This window comes from Acomys minous (genome assembly GCF_964271855.1).
Source record: "Acomys minous genome assembly, chromosome: 11".
Lineage (NCBI taxonomy): Eukaryota > Metazoa > Chordata > Mammalia > Rodentia > Muridae > Acomys > Acomys minous.
In genome coordinates, this window is record NC_140492.1 from 79,679,469 (window position 1) to 79,703,751 (window position 24,283).

Sequence of the window (24,283 nt, forward strand, 5' to 3'; positions counted from 1 at the left end):
TGTAGCTTACTTGCTACATTCATTTTATAAATGTTTCTCCTCAAATTTTTTGGAGGAAGCAGGGGTCCAACAGTAAGAGATCATCTGTCTAGCGCATATACAATGAACTTACTGATGACCGAAGTCCTCAGCCGGAACACTGGTGCTCTCAAATCCAAAATCATTTGAGTGGTTTTGTGCATTTTTTTCTCAATCCCTAGACATCCCATAATTTCCTATTGCACTTATACCTGTAATAAATCCATTGACACAGAAATGCATGCTCAGCTGGGTTTATGCATTTGTTTGATCTAAATACAATCCAGGCCATGGTAAAACATTCTTCACTTTCTGCAACAGCGATGGGCACATGTCCTGTGGGGCATCCATGGGAAGGAATCTGTACCCACCCACCAGGCACTGCAAATATGAAATTAAATACAAAACCTCTGGCAGTGTTCCTACTTCGATGTTTAACATTGCTACTGTACATGTGGCAACAGTGATTTCTTTTTCCTTTTTTAAAATTTATTTAGTTATCCACTTTACATCCCAATCATGGCCCCCTCCATCCTCTCCTATGGGTCCGACCCTACCTATTCCCCTCTCCCTCTCCCCCTATTCCTCAGAAAAAGGGGAGCCCCTCCCTACCCACCCCGTGTCCTCTTCCCCTGTAGCATGATGAGGCAGCCTCGCCAGAGGGGATTAAAAAAAAAAAGCACACACCTGTCAGAGACAGGCCTTGATCCCCTGAGCTGCCAGTCTGATACATCTATGTAGGGGGCCTAGGTCCAGTCTGTGCATGGTCCTTGGTGTTTCAGTCTACACAAGCCCCTCCCTCTGGGTCCTGGTTAGTTGCCTTGTTGGTTTTCTTTTTGACATCCTGTCATGTCCAGGTCCTACTATCCATCCCCTCACTTTTCCACAAGACTCTCTATTAGCCCAGTGTTTGGCTGTGAGTCTCATATTCTGCTTGGATCCGATGCTGGGTGTAGCCTCTCTGAAAACAGCTATGCTAGGCTCCTGTCTGCAAGCATAGCAAAGTATCATTAATAGTGTCAGAGGGTTGGTTCTCTCCCATGGGGTGGGTCTCAAGTGGGGCCAGACTTATTATGGACATTCCCTCAATCTCTGCTCTATCTTTATCCCTGTACATCTTGTAGGCAAGGGAAATTTTGAGTCGAAGCTTCTGTGTTAAATGTCCTCTTGCTACATCAGGCATAGGCACATACCCCAAATTGGTATCACAATGCATTATTAGTAACTGCCAGCCCTTGGTGATTTTATTAATGGAGTTACATAAATCCACTCCTTTCTAACCTTTGTCTGTGTGCTTCAGAACCATCTTAGTCACCTCTCTTGATCATTGGTGGAATAACTCTACATGCATTTATTCATATTACCAGGATCCTTAACAATTCAGGCAGATGAAAATTTGTTTTCTTGCAGTTTATGAAATGCCCCCACTGCATTGGGTTACAATGGAAAGGTGAAACTATTTAAAGAATGCCCTTTCAACTACTTTAAAACTTGTTTCCCTTTTGAAAAGAGATTTTTTAACAAACATTCAGCCACATATTAAATTTTATATGTTGATGACAAAATGTTCAGCAAATATTGAATATGGAAGAATAAATATAATCCTTTTGAAAATAATAGTATCAACTTATTCTATGGCTGTGACGTAACTGGCACACCGTGTTTGAGGCTGCCTATGTGTGTGTGTGTGTGTGTGTGTGTGTGTGTTTTAATGTCATCTTTATTAGTATTACATTCAAAGAATAGTACCAAGAATCAGTTCCTTTGCAGCCCTTCCTCCAGTGTGTGGCATATAAGTCTGTGACAAGCGACATTACAGAAGGTCGTGTCACTTTTAACTGCTTGCATTACATCTTTCTGATTTCCCTCGTGCCCTTCCTTTGTTTGATTAATACTACTTGCTTTCAAGCAAGGCATCAGAAAGCACAATTTGGAAAAAAGAATTCAAGAGCCTACCTTAGAGAGTCCCCTTCAAGAAAAAAGGGGAAAATGCCACTTAGTAAATGCAGCTGTTCTAACAAATGCATTTATTTTGTCTCACCCATCCACCCATGGGTTTAAATGACTGCTGACAAATTTTGGGCTACTGGACTTGGAACACTTAAAAAGAGAACTATGCGGCACTTGTTTGGTTTTCCTTGAAGAGGTCAGAACTGGAATTTGAGGCAAGGACTCTTGTTTTTTCTGTTCGGTTTCCTTAGGTAAGTTATAAAACTCCAGCACTCCTTTTAAATGGGAGGTGTTGTTTGAGGTCTCCAGGAGAGTTGCAGATTTGTTCAGTCGTTAAATGCACTTCAATGGTACACAATTCTTTGGAAGGGGGGGTACACAATTTTTATTTTGTTTTGTTTTGTTTTTAGCTCTTGTCTTGCAGTTTCTGCACTCATTACCTTAATTAGAGTGTGTCTTACAGCACACACCCTCAGAGCTGTCCCTTTCACCAAGTCATTAATGCCTGAAGATCAGCCATGAATCCATCATCACTTTGCATTTAAAATCTTTAATACTATGCCCGACGTGTGTTCTTTAGGGTCAGTGAAAACACGAAACAGAATTTTATGCCATTCAGAATACAAGGGGGGGAGGTATAACTTAATTTTCAAATTTAATGTTATAGATGCTTTGTTTTTTTTTTAGTATAAGCTAACATTTTGAGAACTTATTTCAATACGGGATTTGGGGTACGAGTTAAAGTATATAATCTAAGAGATACCACAATTATCATCATTTTTTTCTGAAGCGTTTTTAGGTGTCACCTGAACATGTACCGGTGGGGGACATTCTGTAGTGACTTATAGAAATCACTAGAAAGCCATTGTCTTTACTATAAATATCATGTGTAAACACCTGTGATGTGACATTTAAAATGCAACAGAGGTAATGGCAAGATGTGATGGAGATTGACTTACATTCAGAAATATAGACGCACCAAGATAGGAAAGACATTTTCTTCAAGGATGTCAAATACAAATAGCCAAAACACTAAGAATGTATAACATTTATGTAATTCATGATTGTGTCATGGTTCTTCTTGTTATAGGAAATCTATTGTGTGCATGTGTAATAATATAAATGTATATGTAAAAAAATAAAACAAAACGTAAGAGGGAAGCCCTCAGTAGCACCCAGCACAAAGGCCCCTCATAACATGCCACTCTACCACCAAATATAGAAGCAAATGTTTGTGTCAGAGGAAGACTTGACTGCACATTTGTAGACACTTTGGGTTTTGCGAAGGAAGGGCCCAATTCGTAAGACCTTCTTGAGTCATATGTGAGCACAGTATCATTTGTAAAATGGATAAACTAGTCTTGTGGTTTGCTTTAGAGTTGAATGGTATTTTTGAAATTTCAGAAGTTAATTTGATAGTGAGGACCCCTGGATCTTTACAATTAGACACAGATGGGTGCTTTCTCCAAGCAACTCTTCGGAAGCATTTGATCAGTTTACCTTTATTAATCTGCATCACTGCTTAGATTCAAGCCCCTCTGAAGGATGGAGGTCAGCTCTGTGAAGCAGAGCGCTGATGCTGCACCGCAGGTTTGTCCAGTCATTTGGAGACACAGAACAAGGTACCGTGATGCGTGCCTATAATCCCAACACTCAGAGGCCGAGGCGGGGAAAGGCTATAGCTGTTACAAATACAAAACAAGCAAAAGGATATAATAACCAGATGATGAATTCACCTATTTGTCCAATCAGGACTATTACTTGAACAACTACTATGTAGTTTGCAATATGCAAAACATAATCTGTCGCCTTTGCCTTCTGGGAGTGAGGTGTGGCAATGATGCCGTAGAGATGAGCACAGGGTACAATTTGTTTCTCGCTCTGAGTACCAAATACAGGGTTGTTCACGCTAGGCAAGCACTCTAGACCCAACAGTACGTTGTAAACATTGCTAGTTTCCACACTGAGTTTATTTTCTTCTCCTATTTTATATGACTTTTCACGCCAACTTTAGCAAAGCAGAGGAGAGAAAAAAAGAATAAAAGAAAGAAAGAAATACTTTAAATTTAAATTTTATAGGATAATTTTTATTTTTTATTTGTGGCACAAAATCATTTAAATAAATAACTCTCCTGGGAGGGGCCAGTGAGTTCTTTTGATGAAACCTAATCTGTATCAGAAATAATCCCAAGTTGAATATCCTACCATACATTACTACAATTGTTACCTTGTGTCTGTATTTGTAATGTGAATGCTTTTTTAAAAATATTTTTTTAATTTATATATTCACTTTACATCCTGATCGTAGCACCCTCCCTCCTGTCCTCCCTGTCTCCTTCCCACCCTCTTCCTCCTTTCCTCTCTTCAGAAAAAGGGAGACCTCCCCCCACCAACCCACCTCAGCACATCAAGTCACAGCAAGACTGAGCTCTTCCTCATCCACTGAGGAGAAGCAAGGCACCCCCCACCCCCTTAGGGAGAAGTGATCTAAAGCAGGCAACAGAGTCCATGTCATAGACAGCACCCGCTCAACTTACTAAGGGACCTACATGAAGATCAAACTGCCTATCGGTTACATATGTGTAAGGGGCCTAGGTCCAGTCCATGCCTGCTCTTTGGTGCTTCCATCTCTGTAAGCGCCCATGGGTGAAGGTTAGTTGACTCTGTTGGTCTTGCAGCGTTCTTGTCCCCTCCTTCCCTCCCACTCTTCCACAGGACTCTGCAAGCTCAACCTAACGCTTGGCTGTGAGGCCCATGTGGGGAGAGCGAGGGGAAGTTTGAGGACTTGGAGGAAAAAGGGAAACCGGAAGAGGGGGGCATCACTGAGACAAGCCGGATCCCTGGACAGGGCAACCTACCGGGAGGTTATGGGATGCCTCCAGCTGAGCCTCCTAGCAGTGAGGAACACAAGTCAGAGGAGGCCACCCTCTGGCCAGGCAGGACCCGTAGTGGTGGGAGCGGAACGCCAATCCACCTACAAAACCTCTGAATCAAAATTTACTCTGCCTACAAGATGTGCAGAGATTAAGATACAGCAGAGACAGATGGGATGACGAGCCAATGCCTGGTCCAACCTGAGACCCACCCCATGGGAGAGAGCCAACCCCTGACACCATTGATGATGCTCTGCTATGTTTACAGATAGCAGCCTAACTTAACCCATCTCGGAGAGGCCCCACCCAGCAGCTGATATAATGTGAATGCTTTAAACTAGAGAAAACTAAAAGTTTACATGAAGGCTTATCTGATAGCCCCTACCTATGTTCTACAGGTTAATGTGAACATAGATGGAGTCTCTCTGTGCTTACTTATCTGTCTTCACACATTACCTACACTGCACACCTTGGGCCCGGGGTCTGTGACACATACTTATGGGCTGTTTGGATGTAGCTAAGAAAGTGCAGATTGGCCACACATCCACAGCATGGACCCTCCCAACAACATATTACAAGCAACATGTGCTGCTGGGGTCCTTCTGAGGTGCTCACTGCTCAAGAGGAAAGCCACAGGTCCTACTTTCTAACAAGAGAAATTAGCAACAGTTCTGTGACTTTCAGATGTCTTTGCTTATATATCGGTTCATAAGAACTGGAAATCTGTGTTTGGGTTGTACTTTAAAGTCACAAGAGGCTTTTAGACAACTTGAGAGAGAGAGAGAGAGAGAGAGAGAGAGAGAGAGAGAGAGAGAGAGAGAGATTGGAAATACTGAGCTAGTAGCTCAGCTCGTACAATTCTGCAACACAGTCTTGGCTATTGACATTTTCTCCAGAATCTATTTCTGCTTGTATCAAAAAACAAAAACAAAAACCAACAACAACAACAAAAAAACACAAAAGAAGGACTTGGTGCTGCCATCACCAAAGGTTTGATGAGAGAGGTTCCAAAGTCTTTGATAACTGTGTTCCACCTAGTTTTCTTTAGAAATAGTCAGTCTCTATTAGAAAAAAAAAGCAGCATAAGAATTAGAAATTATATAGAATGTATGTTCCATATAATTTAATCCTCTGAGGCTTACCTGAAAAATGCCTCCCAGGAGTTTTCCATTTTTGGTTCCTATAGCTTACACACGTGCATGTTATTGTGGGTAAGTTATTTATTTAAAATGTGAAATTCTAGCTGGATTGTTTGTTAAGGCAGAAACTCACTCTGTAGCCCAGGCTGGCCTGGAAGTTGCCACATAGCCTTACAGTCCCCACACCTTCGGTAGGCAATCCGCCTCATGAAGCTACATTCATTATTCCCACAATTACATATGTCCAAAAGACATAAAAAATGTTTGTCAAATCCAAAATAACTTTTCAATTTAAAAAGTATGAGCAGCCGGACGTGGTGGCGCACGACTTTAATCCCAGCACTTGGGAAGCAGAGGCAGGAGGATCGCTGTGAGTTCGAAGCCAGCCTGGTCTACAAAGGGAGTCCAGGACAGCCAAGGCTACACAGAGAAATCCTGTCTCAAAACACCAAAAAACAAAAACAAAAACAAAAACATAAAAAGTATGAGCACTGGGGCCAGAGAGATGGCTCAGAGGTCAAGAGCACTGTATGCTCTTCCAAGGGGCCCAGATTTGGTTTCCAGCACCCACATGGCAGCTCACAACTATCTGCAATTTCAGTTCCGGGGCATCTGAAGCCTCTTCTGGCCTCCAAGGGCACCAGGCATGCAAATGGTAGATAAACATATATGAAGGCTAAATACCTATTCACATAAAATAAAATAAAAATATTTTATATACTGGTGTGGTCTGTTGGGGGTCTCCTCTTACCTGAGGAGGAGGGGAGGGAAGACTGGGGGAGGAGGGACGGAGGATGGGATGCAGAGAAGAGGGCGGGACTATGATTGGGAAGTAAAGTGAATAAATAAAAATCCAAAAATAAGGGGAAATTTTAAATATGCATATTTACAAATGTAAGTTATAGTGATATTTGATATTTAATTATAGAATATATTTATAATCTTAATATATATTTATAATCATTGCATAAAAATCACAAAGAATTAGAGGGAATAATTCAGATAACCCACAAAATCAAAAAGTAGGGCTCTGAGTAAACCAATAAAGACTTGATTTTTATACATAATCAAAATCTGAGCCATTAAGATATTCATTGTTAGTTCTATATCACAGAGCACCCGTGTGACTCCACTGACAGAGACAGGATTTTATCTTACAGCTAGGCAAAAGGTAAGTTAGACATAGAAACACTGTTTCGTGCTTGGTCTTTCAGCTCTATGTTTAAAAGGTCTGATTGAAACAGGCAGCAGACGAGCTAGAGAGGAAGTTACAAGACGTGGAGCAACCCGCAAACGCACCTCAGTTTACCCTCTGCAACCTGGCAAACGCACCTCAGTTTACCCTCCACAACCCGCAAACATACCTCAGTTTACCCTCCGCAACCCGCAAACACACCTCAGTTTACCCTCCGCAACCCGCAAACGCACCTCAGTTTACCCTCCGCAACTCACAAACGCACCTCAGTTTACCCTCTGCAACCTGGCAAACACATCTCAGTTTACCCTCCACAACCCGCAAACACACCTCAGTTTACCCTCCGCAACCCGCAAACACACCTCAGTTTACCCTCTGCAACCCGCAAACGCACCTCAGTTTACCCTCCGCAACCCGCAAACGCACCTCAGTTTACCCTCCGCAACCCGCAAACGCACCTCAGTTTACCCTCTGCAACCCACAAACGCACCTCAGTTTACCCTCCGTGTACTTCAGATTCTTTGACACCAAACATTTCAAGTGAATAGGCTTCTCCCCACTGTGCCTCCTGTCCCCGGCTTTAATCAACTAAAGGCCGAGCACTTTCAGAATCCTGCTCTCTTGATGAAGCTTCCGCTCTCAGAGCGTGGGTCTCAGATGTTAATAAAGTTTTCATTTCCAGCGGGTTCAAAATGACAGAACAAAACTCTCTCCTCTAAGAGCGACAAAAAACAACGTGTGTTTCTGTCTGCAGGTAGTGGAGGACATGCTAGAGGACGAGGAGGAAGAAGATGACAAAGATGACAAGGTAATTATCTTTCCTAGTGCTGGGTACCTGGAGGTGGGGGATGCAGACATTGACACTGTTTTCACAGACTGTTGAAGTGTTTTGAGTCCAGAAAATTGGACAGTGCTGTTTATCATCCTAACAATGCCACTGCGTGTAGCAAGGAGGAAGAGATGGCTATAAATCCTCTCTCTTTTGTCCAGAGCTGGGTCAAATATTTTTTTCTGCCAGGAAAAAAAAAAATCAGCTTGTCTGGAACTTGATAGCTTTTGTGAAGATAACAGCAGTGACAACTGTTTTTGAAGGGCAAAAATTTGTCCTATCTTGAATGTTACAAATCAGCCTACGCTTTAGGGGGAAGAATGTGGGTGTGAACAAATAGTAGCCTGCATGAGTTGGATATGGGTAATGCCAGCTATAATTTTCGAAGAATTGCTCAGCAGAAGAATATGTGTGTGACGTGATAGGGAGGACATTTAAATAGCTTTGGGCTGACTGCCCCTGCCTAGATCTGCAATGGCCCATGCCTCTGAGAGGCTTGCTTGCGGTTTTTGTTTGCCAGTCGCCTTGGGGCTGGGGCCACAGTAATCAGCAGCTAATTTGTAGGTTGTTTAAGTTGGTGGTCCCTGGGGGCCTGGGAGGAGTTAGCATTACCACCTCTGCAGAGGCTTGGGGGGCGGGGGTAGGAGAATGGGTCTCTCCCGTAGGCAGGACAGAAACTCTCTGACACTGTGATCTCTGGGCACCTGTACACCTAAACCTGCATACGTCTTACCATGAGACCAGGAGGCAGGGAGAAAATATGAATTACTTCCACATTACTTGGTATGCCAAACCAGATTTTGGTCTCCACTCAAAGCTGAGCACTGTTACAGTAAAGCATGATGTTTTTGAGGGAAGAAAAACAGTGCTTCTTAATTTACGCCTTTGCCCTTTGATTCCAGGCAGGATGGAGAGTTGTACTCGAGTATAGGAATTTGTGTTGCAGACAAGCATTGGACATGTCAAAGGGGGAAACACATCACACTGAGCGCTTCACCTCCCAAATGATCTCCGTTTTTTTCCTGACTAATATTTGATGCTGGCAGGAGAATGAAAACACACATGTGCTTACTCCCTGCTTCCCTCTCGGGCTGCTTCAAGTGCTTTTCAGTTCGTAGAGTTCTGTGTGAAATTTTTCTCCTGTACCTCATTCAGTCGTTAGCATCATGATCAAAACCAAGCTACCAAAAATCTCTTGTCTACACACGCACAGACACACACACATACTCACACTCATACACACACGCTCGCACAGACATACACACACTAACACACACTCACACATACTCACACACTCACACACATACACGCACAAATGCATGCACACACACACACATACACACTCTCACACATATGCATGCGTGCGCGAGTGCACACACACACACACACACACACAGAGCCTGCTTTTAAAGTTAAATACTATGAACATACACCCTGGCAATAAATGGTCTGATTTATTGTTAAGGTCAGTGGTAGAGGCGCGGAGAGCGTGTACTTTAACACCACATGCCAGCTCTAATCCTCACTTCTCTGCTGATAAAGACTGAGCTGCCATCCATTTATGGCCATTCCCCCTTGCCTTGTTGCTGCTTTATTATTAAAGCCACCATAAAGATCTATCCGAGCGGCAGGCGTTTTCCTAGAAATGCTAATAAACAGAGACACCCCCCCCCCCCCCGTGAAGCCGACAACTTCCATGTCCCCCTGCTGGAAGTCTACCTATGTGTTTTTACCCAGCTTGTTGGTATTGTGTCTCTCTCCCTCTGCTGCCTCATTTTCCAATAGAGAAGATCTTAGGTGTAGGCAACAAACAGACATCTCTGGCTAACCAGCTCTACGAAACACAGATGTTGACTGAGCACATCTGGGTGGAAGGACCCACTCTCAGGCGCTGTGTGTGTGTGTGTATGTATGTGTGTGTGTATGTATGTGTATGTGTGTGTGTGTATATATATATATATATTGGCTGTCCAAACTGACACCCTGGTTCTAACACATTTTCAGATCTAGTTACCAAAGGAGACTGAAATCAAGGCTTCAATTACTCTGAAAAGTCAACTGATTTGTCTGTAGCTGTTTTGAGTGTGAGCTGTTGCTCATAACCCAGCCCTTTATCTGAATGATGCATCTCAGTGACATCCTTCTCTGTTTTTTTGACCATAATGAAACTGATAGCATGAAGACGATGTCTGAACCTAAGAGAAAACCTCAAGTGTTATAATCTGCAATAGACTTTTAAGGTCTCTTAGACGAGGCATCTTGAAATGTAAAGCCTTGGTTATGAGAAAAACAGAAATCGGAAGGAATCGGCAAGCGCCCGTTTACCAGCTCCTGTCCCTTGGTGTGGCTCCCACAGCAGTCCACACTGTAAGCCTTAGATATCAGTGTGTCTACGTGGGAGAAGAGTCATTTCCTACTTAAAATTTTCATTGTTTCCTTCATTTAAAGTTTGTGTGTAAAGTCAGGCGTAATGGAATTCCATGAGAAAGCAAATGTGTTTTTCACCATAGGAACAGGTACTGCCCTCTAGCTCCCATTATTTCTTTGTTTTCTCATATGGTATAACAGTGGGGTCAGGTCAGCAGGTCCTCTTACAGGAGAAAAGTAAAGAAGATTAATAAATGTGCCAAAGCCTCACTTTAATTGAACCTGAAGCACATGTTGCAAGTATGTAAAATATGTCCCAGATGTTTCGCCAGGGCCAGTGTCTTGCTCTCCCTGATTACCACAAGGCAGCTATTAGTCCTCCAACCTTTGGACTCGGGGGGGGGGGGGGTGAATGGAGCATTGCGTGGCACAGAGCGTGAGCACCTGTTTCCCATTCCGCGGCGACCCCTGGCAGGCTTCGCCTAAGCCCAGGCACATGGTTTCACTTAGCGGATTGTTGGGTGATTATGAAGAGTGTCTTTCTTTAGAGGAGCATTGATATTAGTCACTCACAATGAAAGGGAAAGTCGCTGGCCACCTGACAAAAAATCCTGTGGGTATACGCCGAAGTCCTTCATTTCATTTGAGCGTGTAGTATTTTCCCTCGGCATAATTACACACATAGAAAAGATAATAAGTAGAAGAAGTTGAAATCCATAAGGATACATTATGTCAAGTGATGCGCAATTACATCATATAAAGCTTTGGAAGGGCTTTCCTTCAGTGTTGGCTTTGTACCTGGGAAGACAGTGGTCGGAGCTCAGCTGTTGTTCATCTGGATCATCAAGTTCTGCAGTGTTTCCAGGTTATGGCCTTTTACATTGTTGTTCTTGTTGTTGTTATTGTTGTTGTAATTGCTTTTCATTTAAAAAAAAAAGTTCACCCTTATTCAGCTGAGAGGTATGGTCACAGCCTGGCCTTACCCTTCATTCTAAAAACCCATTGTCCACACTTGCTCACATGTAAATTAAAGTGGTCTCTCTCTCTTAATTCAATTCCATGGTTTCCACGAATACAGAAAACATTGGTTTTAAATGGTGATCCTTGCATGCGCATCACTGCCTTCTGATATTTTCACTTACCTGCATAGTGTCAGGTTAAGCTGTGCTGTGGGGTGGGGTCAGCATTATTTTCTGAATTGGCTATGAGCTGCCCTAGAGTTCCCTTTTCTGTAGAGCATTCTTTCACTTCTTAACTGCAACACTCCAGTGTGATATGTTTTTTTTTAATCCAACACCAGTTCCTTTCTCTAATAGGCTATAAGCAAAAGATGGTTTAACTAAATTCCCTAGGTGGTGTCATCATCAAGCGTATAATAGTGCTCACCCCACATCATACACAATCAAACGGTAGCCAAGCTGCATAACCTAGTCATCTAATTAACCAAGGTCAATCCTCTTTTGTACTTTAAAAAGTTTCGGCATGCTTCCCACAGTGCGCCCTGCACCGATCAGGACACAGTATTGGGAAGCAGAAGTCAGAAAGCTGGGTTCCCGCAGGAAAAGCATCAATTCAAATGTATTACATTCCTGTAATGTTTATTGATAAAAGATATGAGCGCATCCAGGCATTTGTGCTTACACAGCATCTCCATTTTCTTCAGCAGTTATGTCAAGGTTACTTGTTTCCAGATAGCTAGATGCAATGAATGAAACATATTTGAGTCACTTCAAAATATATAGACTGTTGCTTTAATTCTTGAAACCTGTATCTTCTGGTTTGATTCTCCAACCTAAACACGTGTACATTGTACCCAAGATTCATACATCTCAGCATCTTAAGCCAGCAGTGGGGGAGCAAAGAAAGAGATAGTTCTAAGTGATATGAGAGAAGATTTTAATCTGACAAAATTACATTTTCCAGTTACATTCAGTGAAATAACTGCATGGTGGAGAAGCCAATTGAGGCTGTAGAGAAAGGCAGAGTAGAGAGAGAGTGAGGGGAGACAAGAAAATTCTCTTTCAAAAAAATCCTAAATCATATTCAGCTGGGATATCATTGTATTCCTTTATTCATTTTCTTTGTCTGTATAACAAAGTACCATAAACTTAAAGGCATAAAAACAAGTTGTTGTATTCAGTAGGACAGAATACAGGCATCGCTAACTGGGTTCTCTGATCACAGTCTGACTCCTAGGGACCAGTCAGACTGAGTCATCATCGGAAGGATTTAGGAAATAATCTACTCAAAGAATAATTCAGCCTGTTGGAAGAATCCAGTCCCTGGTAGCTATAGCGCTGAAATCCTTGCTTTCTTCTTTCTTCTTTCTGCCCCCTGTTCAGTCATCCAGCCATCTTTAAATGCATCAGTGGAAAATTCCCCCACTCTTCAGACATATTTAAGGCCTCACATGGTTACAACAGACCCATCAAAGATAATTTCCTGTTCTTTTTTTTGGTGGAGGGGGAGGGGTGTTGGTTTGTTTTTCATTTTTTGAGGCAGGGTTTCTCTGTGTAGCCTTGGCTGTCCTGGACTCACTTTGTAGACCAGGCTGGCCCTTGAACTCACAGAGACCTGCCTGCCTTTGCCCCCCTGAGTACAGGATTAAAGGCATGCGTGCCACCACACCCAGCTAATTTCCCTTTCTTAAAGAGAACTATATCGTGAAATGTGACTTAACCGTGGGTACAACTATTTCATCATACTCTTCAGTCAGTCCCCTACATAAGCGGGATTAAACTTGATATCTAGACTAGATAGAGACATCTGTGGTTCCGGTCTTAGAACTCTAAATCTGGCAACTGTGTGGACCTGCTAGTGGTCTACAGGGAAAGTGGAACACTCTCTGTGCTCACTGACTAGATCCACTGCAGACTGAGCAAACAAGAGGAACTATCAGCCTAGACAGCCTAGATCTGCACTTGCAAAGGTTATGGGGATATCAAGTTTTACAGAATACTCGTTGTAAAAAAAAAAAATAGAGAGAGCAATGTGTCCATCTTTCTGGCTACCAAATTCAGTTTGGAGTAAGGGGTGATTGGGAGGCAGAAGGCTACTTGTGGGCCACTTCTTTCTACTTCTGGGGAAGCAAGAATAAAAATGCAGGGAAGAGCCCTTTCATATTTAGGGGTATAGCCCCACTAGGCTGATGACCTCAAATCCTTGGAGATTCTACCTCATCTAGAACCATAGGACATTAAAGCTTGAGGGTAACTAAGAAATAATCTAGTCCAATCACCTTGTTTTGTAACCACAATACAGGGGACTGGGGCTAAAGCTTGGTATAGTACTTGCCTAGCGCGCAGGAGGCCCCAGACCTTAACCCAGCGTTACAAAGCAATTAGAACTGAAGTGAAAGAAAGGGCTGAGCCAGACATAAATGAGCGGCACGGGCGGTACAGAGAGTCCATGGTGGAGTCAGCGCTAAGCCAAGGGTTGGCTTTTTTGTTTTTGCATTCTAACTCTGGCATCCTCACCCTGGTTAGCAACCAGGCTTCCCTAGAGAAGAGACAGGATTAGAGCACCATGACAGGTTAGCTCAGGGTTATTACGCAGAACAGCGAGGGACGTACTGTTGCAGCTTTGAGGCCACTTCGTTTGAGATTCCCACTTCTTGATGCTGCGTAGCCAGCTCTTTCTCACTGCACTGGCACAACTGGTGGGGTGGGAGTGGGGGTGGGGAACAGAGTATGTGGATGTGGGACAGTAAGTGAAACAAGACAAAACATGTTCTTCGTGCCCTAATCCCTAAAAGCTACTTATATGTTGTACTACAGAGCAAAAGGGATGATTTTAACAGATAGCAAGGTTGCCAAACACTTTACCTGAATGTAGAAAGGTCATCCTGGAGTATTTGAGTGGACTCCATATAACCCCAAGTGCCCTTAAAGGCAGAAGAGGCCATCAGAGCAAATGACAGGTGCGAGCCATGTGTATAGCTGTGGCCAACCTCAAGGCTCAAGGCCTTCACAGCGAGAAGAAAGGGCTGCTGGAACAGCTGGAACGTCTGAGGGCTGAGGTCCCCCAGCTGTGTGACAGGTGGCATGGGATCCAAGCTCTTTTAAATCCAAGCTGCCTGCCATCCTCTGCTCTCAGTGCCACTGAGCAGACTTAAAAGCCCCAGCGTGTTATACAGGGGCAAGAAATACAAGTTCTGGGTTTATAACCAAACATAGTATAGAGTGGGCCAGCAGGACGAGACTCTGTGGTCCAATAAACAGCTGCTGAGAACCAAGTGCCTCCCACTGGGAAATAAGTGGCCAAGACCTGAGCATTGGATCAATAGAACACTTACTGACTGTGGCAGAGTGGAACACTTCTGTGGCTGCCTTTGAGTGTAAAGAAGGGAACCACAAGCTGAGAAAATGCAGAAGCTGTAGAAGCTGTGGCAGGCAAGGAAAGGGACCAATGCCTCAGAGCCTGGCCCACATCTCAGTTTTTGCCCCCATGAGACCCATTTTGGACTCTTGTGCTGTAGAACTATAAGACAGTATGTTTGTTTTCAGCTACTTGGTTACAATAATTCATTATGGCAGCCATTTCAGCTGCCTCCAACTGTGTTTCCTCTACTTCAGTGAGAATGCTGTGCTATAAAGCAGCAAGCGTAAGTGTCTAGTGTTTCTTCATTGACTTGGTCAATGAGACTGTTCAGGTCCTCATCCACTATGGAAATGAGAAAGAGAGTAAAAAGATATTTCTAACCAATGCCTTAAGTTTTATTTCAGAAAAAACATAGTCCCAAATGACAGTTATTTTCTCTATAGAGTACTGCATGTTCCTACTGAGGACCTTAGATAATAAACCGGTGAACAAGCAGTAGGTTTTTACATTTTTTTTCTTTATTTTTGAGAATTTAATACAGGCACACAATGATTCCTTCCCCTCTAACTCCCTCCATGCTTTCAAAACATCCCCTTCTCAACTTTAAGTCTCCTGTTTCACGACCCACTAAGTCTAGTTAGTGATGCTCGTATGAGCATGGGCATGGGCATGGGCATAAGAAGCCACCAGGGACCACATCCTCAGAAAAGGGCCACCACCCCTCCCCAGCAACTAAGCAAACTGATAGCCAATCCCTTAGCGACAGCTGCAAGGGAGAGCATCTACCTGCAACTTCTTTTTCTAACAGAAGGATTTCCTTCCTGAAAGTCATCCCATCCCTTAAAGTAATTTATCCTACAGCAATGGGCAATACCTATGTTTATATAACAAATCCTTTAAGATTAAGAAAAACATAGAATTATTCTCCAGGAACAAAATGAGAAACTTTACATCTTTTTTAAACAATAGAAATTGGTTATTTTCTCGAAACTGTAAAATTCCCTCATAAACATCTGTCTCCTATTCTCACCAACTTCCTCTTAACATAAATGTCTGTTTCTTAAATACATAATATAAGTTTTTTAGTAAAGTTATATTTAATTATATTCAGTTCAAGTTTCTACCAAAACGCTGATGCTCGTCATGTCTTTGTTGTAACAGGCATTCACTTTAACTACGGCATTTTCAGGTTTGTGGCAGTAAGTCCTAGGAGCACTGATTTGACAAAAGAAAGCAGTGACAAACAAAACAGGAGCTGCAGTGGGTCTAGTCTGTGAAAATTAGAGGCAGTAAGACTTGTAGAACTTGCCAAAATCCAATGGAATTCATATTGCAGTCAACGTTGTCACCCTCTGAAAAGCATCATTACTGTTTCATTGTTTCTTATGAGGACTGGGGCGGGGGGTTAAGTCATGGGAGATGGAATTGGACCCCAGGAATTACCTAGTGTTGGACTCACACATGTAGACCCATTGGTAGTCACCTCCCCAGACCTGAAGTATTTGCACAGTCATCTGCCCCATGTTCCGTCCTGGAGTGGTGGGTAGGTTAGACACGCATGCAGTAAACTATGAGGGGAGCTCTTTCCAGTGCCTGATAGTTGGGTGTCTTTTGCCTCAGAGAAGCAGAACTTTCCTTTGAAGGCCAATCAAATACTTTAAGGCAGCAATGAACTTCCTCTTCCACTCCCTATTTCTCGACAAGAATATTCTCAAAATAGCAGTGTGTCAGCCCTGGCTCTCGGGAGGTTGACAATGTACAGAGAAACAGACACGATTTTTTGGGATTGCTGGCAGAGTCGTTGACACCGGCTGACACCACTGCATGTTGAGATGAGAAGAGCGTCTCCTCACCAAAGCACAGAACCAGATGTGTTGCCAAGCATCACAGATGCTCCAACGGAGCCCACAGTGCCAAGGTTTTTATTCTGCCCGAAAGTTTGTTTGGCAAAGAAATTCTCTACCTCGTTAAAGACATTGACTCTGCACATTCTGAAAAGAGTTCACAAAAGTCAGAATTCTTCCTTGACGGTAAGAGCTTGCCCATAGGAGTTACCTGTACAGACTTCCACTGCCAGGGGAATGTTCAAGAAGACCTATCAATGGTAGCTGAATGATTCATCAGTATTGAGGCTATTTGATGAGGTCACAACTTTAGGAGATGAACAAACTGCTGCGTCAAAAATATTTCGGAAACACATCAGTTGTTTTCTTTGGTGATAGGGTTAACCCATAAAAGTGTTCATTATTGGCATGTCCAAAACTTGGGGAAATCCCAGTCTCTAAAAGCTGACATGCCTGGTACTGGTGATGTGTGCTTCCCTAACATGCCGGAAACCAAGGGTTCTGTTCTTTGGTACCACAAAACAAAATTAAATAAAATTAACATGATGTTGAACACTAGCATGGTGGCACATGTCTGTCATCTCAGAATTTCAGAAGTGGAGCCAGGAAGGTTTGAGGATCGGGGTCATCCTCAGCTACATCGTGTGCTCAGGGCCAGCCTATGCTACACAAGGCCTATGGAAGAAAAAAAAGTGAGGCTGGCCTCACAAAGATCCACCTGCCCCTGCCTCCTGAGTGCTGCTATTAAAGGTGTGTGCCACCCCTCCTGCTTTTCTATTAAGGAAATGACATTCACTATTTAATAAATTGGGGCCACTCCAGCTGGTTGAGTCTGTGCTCAAATTGACCAGTGTCCAGCTGTACAAAAGAAGCACCCTGCGCTCTGTAGACCACAACTCCGTGACAATAGGTATGAAAATTCAATGGTTCTGGGTTTTTTTCCCCCCAGAAAATTTCCAATTTAAGCTAGAGTCAGAGTAAACAAAGACACATGACATATACTCATGCATGAGTGGGTGTTTTCCTAGATTCTGATCAAGAAACTATTAGAGAAACTTTAGTGGTGGTGACGATGTAGCGTGTATTTCTACATTCAGTAGTGCCTCTGGCAGACTGCATCAGGCTTACACTTTGAGTTCCCATGAACCGGTGTGAGGCTTGGCTGCATGACTTATTATGGCTGACACATGCCACACTTGGCCCCGCCACCTTTATTTTTATTCTGCAATAAAGTTGGAACTCATAGGATGGATGCTACTTTTATTTTTTTATTTTTTTGCCTGAGTCAGGAATAAGGATAACAAGAAGCCAGCCCAGATAGACAGGTGGTGGACAGATGATGGGCAGGTGGTAGAAGATGGTGTATAGGTGATGGACAGGTGGCAGACAGGGGGTAGACAGGTGGTGGGCAGATGGTAAACAGGTAGTCTACAAGTAGTGGACAGGTGGTGGACAGGTGATGGACAGCTAGTGGACAGGCAGTGGACAGGTAATAGACAGGTGGTGGACAGGTGGTTGAGAGGAGTCGTGAGTGCAACAAATAACCTTCTTTCATAGGCATCTAAGTCTTTTGAGGTTTTTGTTATAGCAACTTACTCTAAGCTTCAGACCCAACATCCTGTGACTTCACACTACAGCTTGACATAAACATGAATTTGTGGGAGGTGCATGCATGTATATATGCATGTTCTAATGAGTGGGGTACATGTATGCGTGCTGGAGTGCAGGTGGAGGACAACGTTGATGTTAGGTATCTGCCTCAGTCACTCTCCACTTTGCTCACTGAGGTAGAGTCTCCTGGAGTTACCCTTCTTGCTGCACTAACTAGATAGCTGGACCCAGAGATAACCTGGGCTATGATTTCAGCTGGCACCCAGCCTGCCTGGCAAGTTCTGGGGATGCAAACTCAGTCTTCATGCTTTCACAGCAAGCAATTTGTCCACTGAGCCATTTCCCCAACCCCACAACAAGGAATTTTAAAAACAGAAAGTCTCAAAAAGGAATTTAAATAGTGTTTCTGCCTAAATACATAGACCAATCTTTTCCCCTTAGCAACCCCTAAATGCAACTTCAGGTAAAGACTGAATGTGTGTGTGTGTGTGTGTGTGTGTGTGTGTGTGTGTGTGTGTGTGTGTGTAGAGCCAGGCTTGAAATGTGATATTTCTAACTCACAAATAAAGATTTAAGGACACATGACAAGATGACAAGAAAGACTAGATATACAGCATAATATGAGCCTTTGAGAAGCCACTATCTAAGGAATCTAAGCAAAAAAACATAATTCTAAAATAAGGAAAATGTCATGAAAAAATTACAAGCATAGATGTTCAGAATTGTGATGTCATCTTGGTTGATTTTACCTTTGATGAGTATGAAGAACTCTAGGTAAAAGAAATACGGAGATGGGGAAATAGAAGGATCCAGAGGGTCCTAGAAACCTACAAGAAGAATATCATGATGGGTGGATCAGGGCCCAGGGGGGTCTGCTCAAACTATTACACTAACCAAGGACAATACAAGTAGTAAACATCGAACCCCTACTCTGATCTACCCAATGGACAGGACATTCTCCACAGTTATGTGGAGAGTGGGGACTCACTCTGACATGAACTCTGGTGCCCCATATTTGACCACCTCCCCTTGGTGGGGAGGCCTGGTGGCACTCAAAGAAAGAATAAGCAGGCTACCAACATCAGACTTGATAGCCTATGACCATATAGTCAGGGAGGAGGTCCCCCTCAGTCATAGACCTAAGGGAGGGAAATAGGATGAATGAGGGAGGGAGGGAGGAATGGAAGGATACAAGTGATGGGATAACAATTGAGTTGTAATCTGAATAAATTAACTAAATAAAATTTTAAAGGAAAAACTTACAAGCAATGTTGGTGAGAAAAGTACAAGAGGGTAACCACTTTTTCATAATTGCTAGCAAATGCTCCACAAAGAGGTAGTGTTTGCTTATGCTTCAAAGATGCACTCAAATGTACTAGAAGTTGTGGTATTTTTTAAAATGTCTATACAGTATAACAGAAAGAAAATTCAGGAGGGAAGGCAGAGGAGATGACACTAAAAATACACATTTCAGATTCTGGAATCTTTGCTTATCACCAATGGATTTTGAAAGCCATCTTTCAAGTATTTGCTCTCAAAGACTATTTTAAAGTTGGAATTTTTAATTAAATTTGTTCTTTAAAAAGAGATCATTGTATCTATTAATCTTCCCAATGAGGAGGAAGGGAGAATTCCAGTGCAGAGGCAACTTACACATAGCAGCACTGTGTTAGTCAGGAAAACTACACATAAGGAAAGGATTTTTGAATGTTTTCATCATCAAATAAATGGAAAGTGCTCAAGATTACATAGAGTCCAAGTATTCCAAAACCATCAATACACAATGCCTCAAGGTACCGTAGCATCACCTTACACACCATAAAGATGTACTGCCAGGCATGCATAGTGGCATGGGCCTGTAATTGAGCACTAAAAAGGCTGAAACAGGATAATAAGACAAGATTGGGGCCATTTTTGGTTTCCTAGTGAGTTCTGGGCTAACCTGGGCTACAGACTAAGGCCCTGTCTCAAACAAACAAATAAACAAACAAACAAAGATGTAAAGTTGTTATGCCAAGTATAAGGTTAAATATGTCCAATATCCAACAAGTAGTTGATAAAATATACTCATATAATATAGCATGGTGGACAATGAAAATTAACAACAAATAAAAAGTGATCATTATTATAAAAAAAAAACTTTGGCAAAGGACAAGAAGGAAATGGACTTGAAGTAAGGAAAGGTGCTAAGAGTTTAAAATAGCTCCGATAAGAAACAGAGACATCTTCATCTTAGCCTGTAATGATGACAGAATAGAAAGAAACCAATTTGAGAAATACGGGAAATCCTGTTGAGTCATCCTGACAATGCACCGGGCCACTTAGTATGCATGTTGCATGGCTAGAGCCTTTTTTGCTCAGCAAAGATGGAGAAAACATTCCATGTGGTTGCCAGGCCATGTTCCCCTGGGCCTGGGTCTTGGTAGCACTTGGGAAAGTGATTGCACCAGGAGCATGCACAGGGTCTATCCTTCCCCCGTGTGCTTTCAACATACAACATAGAAATAGGGGACAAATATAAAATGGAGTGAAATGCCTTTTTATTGACCCAAGAATGCAGGGAAAGGAAAACCCATAGGGCAGCCATGCTTATTCCAGTGTTGGTACAAGTCACACACAGTGATGATGCTGGCAGGCCGAGCAATAACTGAGCAGTTATCCCGTGTCCTAGAGGTAAGAAGAGGAAAACCACTTAGTAGCTCACTAAAAGTCTCAAAGGGAATGGAGCAGCCAAAGTTTAAATACTTGTCTATTTCCAAAGCACGTCTTCTAGGACCATAGCAGTATACTTCCAAACATATTGCTCTCATATTCTCTCTCCTTCAGTGGGACACCCAGGCTCACCAGGAAGTTTCTGCAAAACCACAACTCCTAATGCCTGTGGCTGTAGCCGTATCAACTCAGCTGGCCTCCAAGGTTGCTCCGCCACATGCTGGCAGTTGATGCTGCCTTCTTATACTGTAACAACTCTGTTGTAAGAGGCAAAATTTAAAACAGTGCTTCATAAACACAGAGGAATGTCAAGACCCCATATGACCTTGACTGAGACGTCCCAGCATATAACTCAGCTGCGTCCTGTTAGTCAAATAGGAAGATACCAAGAACAATCCATATTCAAGAATAGGGAAGTCCAGTTCAGTCCCTTTTAAAAATATTTTAATATATTCTTTGAAAAGTCATACATTTATATAATGTATTTTAATATCTATCTGCCACTGCCTCCCCCACTTTCCCTTCTGTCCTGATCCCATCTTCCTCCCAACTCGTTGTCCTATTTTTTCATTGTTATTAATAACCTCCTCGGTCCAATTAATGCTGCCCATGTGCTCTTGGGTGTGCACAAGGTCAAACTAGTAAAAATCCCAGCATGGATGGAGTGAGAGCCGCTCCTGACTTACTCGTGAGCATCAGCTCTTGGTGGCTGCCGAGGAAGGAAGAGCTCTCTGCTGCTTTGGAGACATGGCCACTGGCGGGCTGCCCAATTTCATCTCTTGATAACAAACATAAATGTCGAAGTAGGCAAGAACCTATGAGGTAGGAGAGATTATATAAGCATCTTTGGAAAATAAAGTCAGGCGTAATTTTCAAGTGGCAGAGGAGTCTAATCGATAGGCTACAACATTAAGAAAAGTGGAACCTATTTTCTACTTGGAGCCACATTATTGAGAAGAAGTTTAGATTGTCTCCAAACTACAGCAAACAACGCACCTTCAAATGGGCACGCTTCCTCAGGTTTTCTTATCCCGCATGTTTGAGACTTGGATTGGACTCACCAGGAGAGGCTAAGGACTGTTGCTTTCCTGTTCTGCACTGAAACACTGAAGGGCGAACCAACCTGCAGATGGGGTCCCAGCCAAACGGTTTCCCTGTGGATGAGCTCTCCCTTGAAGGCAGTTGCTGGTTTTGAGTTAAGAAAGGGTGAAAAGGGATCCCTTACCAATCTTGTGCAAATCTTAAGCAGCCACAGTGACCACAGCCACAGAAGGAAGGTTCAAGTGTGCTGTGTCCTGGAAGCCAGGATTTACCTACCAGGGTGGGCTGCCAAAATCAGAATGCCAAGTGAAAAGAGGAGAATGCTTTTTTTTTTCTTTTAAAAAACTTAGCTTCTGCTTTTCAGGAAAATGTAATTTGCAGCTGGCTAGATGATTCTAGAGTTAAAGGCATGTGTTACCAAGCCTGATGACCCAAGTTCAATCCCCGGGGCCCACATTAGCAGAAGGAGAAAACTGATTTCATCAAGCTGTCTTCTGTCCAAGTACACACATGTACACAGCAATCATTATAACTCCTTTTAAAAAAAGAAATGCAATGTGATTTGAACTGACATCAGTTTATGTCTGGTATTTTACTAATTTGTTCAAGAACACTCCTCAGAGGATTTAAAAGATTACAATATCCTCGAACTTTTTGCTGTCAGAACAGCATACAGGTCTGCCAAGGCCCCTTAAATGCCATTAGCTGCCAGTCGGTTCTAGTTCACCGGCATTCAAGGACTTCCGGAGCTCCTATTCCTGTGCTATACTGATGCAACATCACGCTGATGTTCAAAGAAACATTTTACGTGTTGTGGGCATAAATGCCTCTGTTGGTTCTGGCATCTCAGGCAAGTATTATAATCCGTGGTAATTTGGGAATGACGATACAGCATCTGTACACTTTCTGTTTCCACATTTGGATATGTTGGAGACACGCAGGCAATATGATAAACAAATATACAGGTGGGGCAGTCTGATAACGTAAGTTTTTTTCTGATTATTCACCCACCAGAGTGAATACCCTGGCCTTAGGCTTGCTTTACAGGGCCTCAGCACCTGGAGCAGTGAAAAGCCCTTTTTACATCTAGCTAACCTCAAAGTCAAATCATTTCTGAATGAAGGTCTTCAGGTTTTATACTTGGTGGTTTCTTTCTACTCTAATGAGGTATATTAAAGAAAATATGTCAGCTTTTGCATCACGTAATACCAAATCAGATCAGAATTTATGCACAGTTATGTCGCTGGAAATCTAGTAGTACAAGCTGGCTTATCTCTAGATAGCACATGGAAAATAAACTTCCACAACTGACAGATTTACTTGATTTCCTTTCAAGATAAGTTAATGTAAGCAGGCGAGCTAAAGAATGTAACTGGATTAGTTTTCATACAACTTTTAAAAACTTTAATAGTACAATGTATTCTGTGTCTTTAACTTTTTTCATCCCCCCACCCTTTTGCCGAAGTTTCTTGGTAATAAATGCAAAAAGATATTTTTGCACCAACTATATTTATTAGAACTAAAGTCTTTAAGGAAACAAAATTTCCATAAAATGTGAAAATAGCATTCACCAGTAGTTAATGGCATTTAAGTAATACAGGTTATGTGGTAGTCTCCCTGGGAATGGTATTAACCTGCCTGAAAAGCATTCATTTGTGTTTCTCTTTTATAATCAGAAAAACCAAAGCCCATCTCTAATCTGAAGTCTTCTTGAGACCAATTAAAATAATTTCAGAAAACTCTGTACTGCAAATGTGCTTTTTAAGTGTTTTAGGCTTAGGATGTCTTAGTGATGCTGTAACCCCTTTTAATGCTACTATTTATATAACTGCCATGTGTATATATTAAACCTTTAATGTAATGTATTAGCTGTCACTTGAAATTAAGTGCAGGCATGTTCTTTGTTGGCCTTCAGTTTCTCCTACATTAAGTGGTTAAATACTGACATGCAGTAAAAGAGTGGGGAGCATTTGCTAGTGGGAGCTAACTTCTGAATCTACTGAGATTGACTTTGGGTTTCTACATGAGAGGTATCTCATAATATCAGAGTCTTGAGAGCTTGCACACCTTGTATTGAGAACTCTACTTGATGTCTTTGCTTGGAGGATTGGTGGGATTAAAGGTTCCAATAGGTACATTTGAGAGATAGGCCTTCTCTATAGAAATTTGATATCTCTAGTTTATGTAGCTTTCAACTGTGTCATTGACATACAAACAATAGAAATGTGTGTGGTCATAACTAAGTATCATAATACGTATGATGTATTATACTACACAAAAGTATACATTTAATCAAATAAATAATAGTGATTTGGGCTTCACTGTCTTGCTCATACTAAGCAAAAGAAGATTGCCTTTCAAATGATCTTGCCCCTTATACTTCA

The 24,283-nt window shown here is 42.4% G+C and overlaps 1 protein-coding gene across 8 annotated transcripts in view; it reads left to right on the forward strand.

Annotated features, from left to right (window-relative positions):
- MCTP1 (multiple C2 and transmembrane domain containing 1) overlaps positions 1–24,283 on the forward strand; it is a 566,686-nt gene that overhangs the window by 480,071 nt on the left and 62,332 nt on the right. For all 8 annotated transcript variants that reach the window (XM_084800400.1, XM_084800402.1, XM_084800401.1 and 5 more), the window contains one exon: positions 7,930–7,983. In XM_084800400.1, coding sequence (XP_084656526.1) covers positions 7,930–7,983 — 54 coding nt within the window. The remainder of the gene's footprint in view (positions 1–7,929; positions 7,984–24,283) is intronic.